At 42.1% G+C, this 7,446-nt stretch overlaps 1 protein-coding gene across 1 annotated transcript in view; it reads left to right on the top strand.

Moving 5' to 3' along the window:
• The first annotated feature begins 2,046 nt into the window (after positions 1 to 2,046).
• Positions 2,047 to 7,446, top strand: part of PGK1 (phosphoglycerate kinase 1) — a 22,580-nt gene continuing 17,180 nt past the window's right edge. The window contains exon 1 of the mRNA XM_023519455.1: positions 2,047 to 2,210. Coding sequence (XP_023375223.1) covers positions 2,146 to 2,210 — 65 coding nt within the window. The 5' untranslated portion in view covers positions 2,047 to 2,145. The remainder of the gene's footprint in view (positions 2,211 to 7,446) is intronic.

Raw genomic sequence — 7,446 nt, 5'->3', positions numbered from 1 at the left:
AAAAAGAGATAACAATCATACTTACTTCACTAAGATATTGTGAGGACTGAATGAGTCATGTATGTTCAGCCCTCAGCAGTGTCTGGCAAATAGTTAAGTGTTCAATAACTGGAAAGTATTGTTAAATCCAGACTGTCAGCTTGTGGGCTTGTTTTGTTTCCCAGCTGATGTTCTTTCTCACAATTATATCTTATCCAAAAATAATTGCTTCCTACTCCCACAATAACCTAGCTGGAATGAAATAAGCGCTAAATGTACCCAGACCTGATTATGGGAAGGCCAGGTGGCACATCCAGGCCTCAAATTTGGACTCATTTGAAAGTAACTCCAAGGAGTTATTTACCAATGAGGTTTCCCATAATATACAGTAACAAGATTGAAAGAAATTGCTGCTTCTCTTGTAACTTTATTATTATTATAGAGACAGGGTCCCACTCTGTACCCTGTGCTAGGGAGCAGTGGTGTCATCACAGCTAGTTGAAACCTCAGGCTCCGGGGCTCAAGCAATCTTCCTGCATTAGCCTCTGAGTAGCTGGGACCATAGGTGCATGGCTAGTTTTTCTATTTTTTGTAGAGAGGCAGTCCTGCTCTTGCTCTGGCTAGTCTTGAGTCCTGGCCTCAAGCCATCTTCCTGCCTCAACTTCCCAAAGTGCTGGATTACTGGCATTACCCACTGTGCCTGGTCTATTTTATAACTTTAAATTTATGTTTTACTTGTGTCTTACTATCAAGGTAGTATGAATTAATATTTTCCTACATCTTCCCTGAACCTTAAGTGCCATACTTGGGAAATTTTTAGTTTCTGACTCAATTACCTCCTTTCAGCTAACTCTTCATTGTGGCATCTGTAATATAGCAGTACAATATAGAGTATGGACTCTAGTTACAGGCTGCCTAGGTTTGAATCTACCACTTACCTGAAACCCTACACGTCACTAAATTTCTTTGTCCATTACTTCATCGTCAAAATGGGGATGACAGTACAGTACTTCTGAATTTTGTAAACATTAGTTAATAAATAAAAAAATGCTATTGGGCGGCACCTGTGGCTCAAAGGAGTAGAGTGCCGGCCCCATGTACCAGAGGTGCTAGGTTCAAACCCGGCTCCAGCCAAAACACTGCAAAAAAAAAAAAAATGCTATTATGCCATAACCAGAACAATTAGACGGAACATTTCATTATAAAAAAGGCAGGGGTGCCTGTAATCCTAGCACTGTGGGGGGCTGACGAGGGTGGATTGCTTAAGCTCAGAAGTCCGAGACAAGCCTGTGCAAGAGCAAGACCCTGTTTCTGAAAACTAGCGGGCATTGTGGCGGGTGTCTGCAGTCCCAACTACTTGAGAGGTTGTGGCAAGAGGATTGCTCAAGCCCAAGAGTTTGAGGTTGCTGTGAGCTGTGATGACACCAAGGCGCTCAACCTAGGGCGACAAAGTGAGAGTGTCTCAAAACACACAGACACACAGAGAAAAAGGTGGAGGGGCAGAGAGGACCTGGGAACTTCTGAGAGATCTCGATTATTAAGTAAGCCTTGTGTAGCCGAAATCCACCTGGAAGAGCCGATAAATCAGAGATTTTCAAAAGCAGGTGCATTTGCATTGATCCTGGTAGGGCTGCCCCAAATTCCACAGAATGGGGGTGGTGGTAGCGCTTTTCCTTAAGTAGTCATTGCTCGCGCAGCACTGCAGCGGCTCTGGGCTCGGTTCCAGAGGGTGCTAGGGAAACTCGGCAACTGCAGCCCTGGGCAGCCCATACTTCCACTTCCATCCGTAGGGCCAACCGGCTCCCGGCCGCGGCACAAGCTCGCCTTGGTGCCACCTCCAGCCCCGCCCATAGTCAGGAAATTTCGCAGCGGCTGGTGGCGTGCAGGACGTGACAAACGAAAGCAACACGTCTTGCCAGTCCCCCTAGCAGACAGACAGCGCCAGGGAACAATGGCAGTGCGGCGGCCCCTTTAGGCTGTGGCCAATAGGCTACAGCTCTCTCAAGGCACCAGGAGTGGCGGCCCGGAAGGGGCGGTGTGGGAGGCAGGGCGTGTGGGGGCGGAGCTAAGGGACTCGGCACTTTTCACGCGTCCTGTGTGCAGGTCGGCCGCGTTTTCCTCTGGTTCTGAGTCTCCCCAGCCTCTCACACGCGCTGTATTGCCAAAATGTCGCTTTCCAGCAAGCTGACTCTGGACAAGCTGGATGTGAAGGGGAAGCGGGTCATTATGAGGTAATTCTGCATTTCTGCTCACGCGCCCTAAGGGCTTTGCTTGGAGCTCCTTGGCCCGGGCCAACCGACTTTATTTCCTGTTGCTAAAAGTTGGTTTTAGCTGTCGGCTGGGCCCCAGGGTTCTTAGGCTTGTAGCGCGAGGCTGTCCTCTGTTGTAGCTGAGGCTATGCACAGGCACAGGTTTAATGTTTCTTTAACTGAATTTCCCTCATCCCCAGAAGCAGCCAAAGTCACCCTTTGGGGATGAATCCCACTGAGGAAGGGCTCATGATTCCAGGGCCCCGTTTTAACCTATGCCAATTCTTGAAACACAGTTCTGTCGCCTCCAACTCCCAGTCGGGGAGGTGGGACTTAATGCTTAATCTTGAAAATCTCTAGGCCGCAGGGAAGGGACCTTGAAAGGTCATTTGGTTAATTTCCTTTTCCCCACGGTCCTAGACCGTCCTAGAAGAATGAGAAAGGGCCCACATTTCAGAGGTCCCTGTACAAAAGGTTATCTTTCTCAGATGATGTTGGTTTAAATGTTCAGGAGTAGAACATTCCCAAAGAATTTGGGGTGGTCGGGTAGGGCGGGGCCCACCTGAGGAGGCCCTGCGGAGCTTATGTAACAGGCCTTTGCTGCTCTACAAGTCTGCTGTTGGCCTTTGCATCAAGATTGCTATACATGCTGGGTAATGGTAGAGCAGGGTGTGGCTGCTCATAGTTGCTGTCCTCTAACCTCACCCCTACACGTGGCTAGAGAAGCAGGATATTAGAAGTGAGGAAGTCTCCCCATGCACTTTGAGGTCTCACCCTGTTCACTTTCCAACATAGCTTCTCCTTTATCTGCCAGAATAGCTAGTGTATGGAGCTTTTACATTTATCATTTTTTTAATGTGGTACATTTGTGTATGTCAGAAACAAAGTACAGGTGGATGGTCATGTATGTGATTATCTTGACTTCATATACCTAGACAGGTGGTGTTTTTGAGAGGCCGTAAGGGCTTGCATTGCTTGTGTTGTGCATTTTTGACCTTTTGGGAATTGGTTGATTGATGGGCAGGCATGTGAATAGCGTGCTCCAGTCCCTTTCTCAATTTGGGCTAGTTCAGATGAGGGCATCTTTTGGATATTAACAGACATGTAAGTCAGTGGGGGATCTCCATTTACTCGAGCTTTATGAGGGTACTTATCCTAAAAGTACACCTTGACCTCTAATTTCATTATGGGAACGTTAGGCTTTTTAAGGTAGTCTTTTCTGTCTTGCTGTGGAGATAGGCAAAAGAACCCAGTGGCGTATGTCCATAAGAAATACCTGGTGTCTGCATTTCCCTAAATGTCATGGACCTTTATAATCTGAACACAGTAGGAGTAACAGCCGTCCTAACATTAGATAAATGTCCTTTCTGTCCCTCATATGATCCTAAGGAAAGGAGATAGATTCTATTAAAAAAAAAATACAGGACAGGTGAACGTTATCATACAACTAGCTTTTAGGTTTTAATTATTTCTTCCAAACTCTTTTGGGTTCAAGACTGACATTTCCAGATTCATGTGCCAGCTGAAAGACAAGGAGTGGGACATCATTCTGGTCACTTTCCTATGATTGCAGTCTTGTGCTTTATCTTTTTTCTCCTCAGGGAAACTGGCTTGAGTAATTAACTGGACTGGCTGAAAGTGGGAATGGACTAGGAGCTTATCTTTTTCTTCCCTCTGTGCCTAATATAGTTTCATTTAACACATGTTAATCTTGAAATGATTGGCTAGTTCTGTTTTGCTGGTGGAAAAAATGACCTGTTCAAGGTTACTGGACTTCCAAGTTGGTGTCAGAGCCAGGACTAGAATTTGGATCTTCTGGACTACCAGCCAGATCCTCCAAATACCCAGACATAATGACCAAGGACAGGTTGAAATAGACCTTTTGTCTGCTGAAGTTTGCAATTAATAGTTTACCCTGTAATGTGGATAAATTCCACTTAATTAGCCTGAGGACAGGAAGTTACTTTGTTCCCTGATTATTAATGTAACTATTGAATAGAGAGTCACATTGTACGCCTACTTTTTGAGGGGGAAAGGGGCTAGGAAGTCATCCAGGTGTCAGCTCAATTTTTGCTTTATTGCCTTTATGTGGTGGCAGCATTTCAGAAATGGGGCTAGCTAAGTAAGTACTGGCTGTTTCACTTGTCTTCTTTCTTTGTCCTGTGGAAGGGAACTCTGGGACTGGCTGACTGTTCTGGTCCCCTTGTTTGAATTGCCAAGAGAGATTATCTATTGAGGGAATTGTAGGTAGCCAGAAACCTCTGGATAATTGCCTACCAGATTCTATCTTAGTTTTTTAGGAGTCCAGTTGACTTTACAGCCTCTTTGAGAAAACTTCTCTTTATTTTTTATGATGTTATTTCCTTTCTTTCTTTTGCAGGTTGCCTGCTTGTGAAGTATTTCCCTTTTGCTTGTTTCCTCTTGTGTTTTTTTTTTTTTTTTAACCTCACTGGTTTTCATTAACTTGTTGTAACTTGTTAAGAAACAACTTTGATGTAGTGGAAAGAGAAACAGAGAGGAAAAACTGAAAGTAGAGGGGAAAAAAAAGTCTCAAAGGTAGCCATAATACAGCAATTTTCCAGTCAAGCAATGATGGATATGGTTCCTTTGTTTTTAATGGAGGAACATGGAATCCAAAATTTCAGGTGATAGAGACTTGATGTTTTAACTAAGTCATTATTTTTTAATGTTTTATTTTGAAATAATTATAGATTCACAGAAGATTGCAAAGTTAGTAGTTAGTACACAGTCTTGTATTAACCTAATTTCCCCCAATGAATAGGTTTTACATAATTATATAATATTATGTAAAATTATTACATAATATCAAAAGTAGGAAATGTACATTGGTATAAAGTAGCTATGTGTAGTTCTATGCCATTTGTCATATGTTGATCACTAGTGTTTGTAAAATTTTGTCATTCCAAAACACAGAATGTAACCTTTTGGGATTTTTTTCACTCAGCATAATGTCTTCAGGATTTATCCAAATTTCACATGTATCCATAGTTTATTCCTTTGTATTGCTGAATAGTTTTCTGTTGTTAAATGTGTCATAGTTTAACCATTTATCCATTGAAAGACATTTTCTTTTAATCTATTTCAAATAAAGCTTCTATGAACATTTCATGTACAAATAATGGTATGGTGTTTTTTCTCATGGGTAAACACTTAGGAGGGGAATTTCTAGGCCATATTTAATCTTTTGAGGGGTTTTCCAGACTGTTTTCCAAGAGGCTGTACCATTTCCATTTCTATTAGTAGTGTATAAGTAATCAGTTTCTCTGTATGCTTACCAGCATTTGCTGGTGTCTGTATTTTTTATTGTAGTCATTTCTCTTTCTTTTCTTTCTTTCTTTTTTTTTTTTTTTTTTTTTTTTTTGAGACAGAGTCTCATTTGGTCACCCTTGGTAGAGTACTGTGGCATCTTAGCTCACAGCAACCTCAAACTTTTGAGGTTCAATCTATCCTCTTGCCTCAGCCTCCCAAATAGCTGGAACTACACGTGCCTGCCACACTGGCTAGTTTTTAGAGATGTGGTCTTGCTGATGGTCTCTGAACTCATAAGCTCAGGCAATCCACCTGCCTCAGCCTTCCCAGTGCTGGTATTACAGCTGGCTTTGTAGTCATTTTTCATTAAGATGTGAAAGCATAAATGACTATGTGTTTGAAGGAAAGCTTGGGAGTATTTCAAGGAAAACTTGAAGAGTTCCCTTTCCTTCCTTGTGGAAAAGGAAGAGGTGCAAATTTCACATAAAATGAAATGCGTAGAAAGTGTAGGCAAGAGCAGTTCCTGTATTGGAATTCTCTGAGGAGAAACTAAAAGCAGAGTTGTTGTTGAAGTAATCCAGAGGGTAGTGAGAAGAGAGTACAAATCAGTTTTTCTCAGTAAGCTGATTCCAGGTAGCTTGGTTAGATGATACAGATTCTTAAGCATCTATGTCTAAAGAATTTCCCTCCTGTAAGTGTCTGGAAATAAGAAGTGGCTTGACAAGGAGTGTCTGGTGCTCATCCTATTGCCATTAACCCTTTAAGCATGGGAATTCTGGGAGGCTGCATGGGGGAAAATGGCCTATGGTAATGTGATACTCTGTCTTCTTTGGAATGTATTTTAAGGCTGGCAAGGGCCTGTTCTAGATATTTATAGAAGATGCTTAGAATCAAGTGGCCTGAAACAAAATAGAGTGTATTTTTTCTAACAGCATACTGCCTTTAATTTTGAAGTCTTTCTTTAAAATGTTTTAATATAGAATTATTTCCCTCAACCCACCTTTGGAAAGACTGCTCTGCAGTGATATATATTGGAGCTCAGGCCAATATACCTCACTGCAGAGCAGTCTGTCCAAAGGTGGTCTTCTCAGTAGGTCTGTAGGATTTTGTAATTTTCTACTGGGCCTCAGCCTTAGAGGAAATGGGGTAATGAAAAAGCCAGAGGAAAAAGATGGAGATTTATGGTCAAGGACAGCAATAGTTTTGACTAGTTACGCTAGCTGTTTTTAGTAATAGTTGATATACCTTTCAAATCACAGAATTACCTTTTGGAGAAGCATTAACATATGTAATAATAGCCAGTACTTTTATGGCACTTAGTATGTGCCAAGTACTCTTCTAAGCACTTTACATATTACTTATTCAATTCTCTCAATAATCATAAGGTAGTTACTGTCATCCCCATCCGATAGCTGAGAAAAAAGTTACTTAAGCCATCAACTTCAGAGCACTCAGAAATGAAAAGTGCCAGTGCGAGCTTGTAACAATTGCAAAAGCTGTTAACGATACTTAACGCGCTCCTGGACATACTTTGGTTTCTTACTAATCAAAATAATTTACCTAAGCTGTTTTTGGTTTCCACTAGTTGTACAAATTATTTCAGGCACAACAGTGAAAAATGCTGAGAATGGAGGGTATAATGTATACAAACTCAAGTCAGGTAACATAACAGTAACGTGTAGGCAAATTTTTATTTGCAAAATGAATACCTACAGGCATCATTTGCACCAAACAAACGTCTTGTTTGAACACCTATAGATGTTCGCAGTCAAAAGGTTAAAAATGATCTTGGCAGCCAAACTTAGACCTTAAAAATAGCTGCCACACATCATTGTTGTCAGTTATGCTGAAGTAGGTTGAGGTTCCAGGGAGTTCAGGAGAATTGGTTCTTAAAAAATGGCAAAGCAGGCTCGGCGCCTATAGCTCAACCGGCTAAGGCGCCAGCCAC

The sequence above is a fragment of the Otolemur garnettii genome, unplaced genomic scaffold (genome assembly GCF_000181295.1).
Source record: "Otolemur garnettii isolate 467f Iridium unplaced genomic scaffold, OtoGar3 scaffold00175, whole genome shotgun sequence".
Taxonomy (NCBI): domain Eukaryota; kingdom Metazoa; phylum Chordata; class Mammalia; order Primates; family Galagidae; genus Otolemur; species Otolemur garnettii.
The sequence above is the reverse complement of the archived record's forward strand: the minus strand, read 5'-3'. Positions and strand labels throughout refer to the sequence as shown.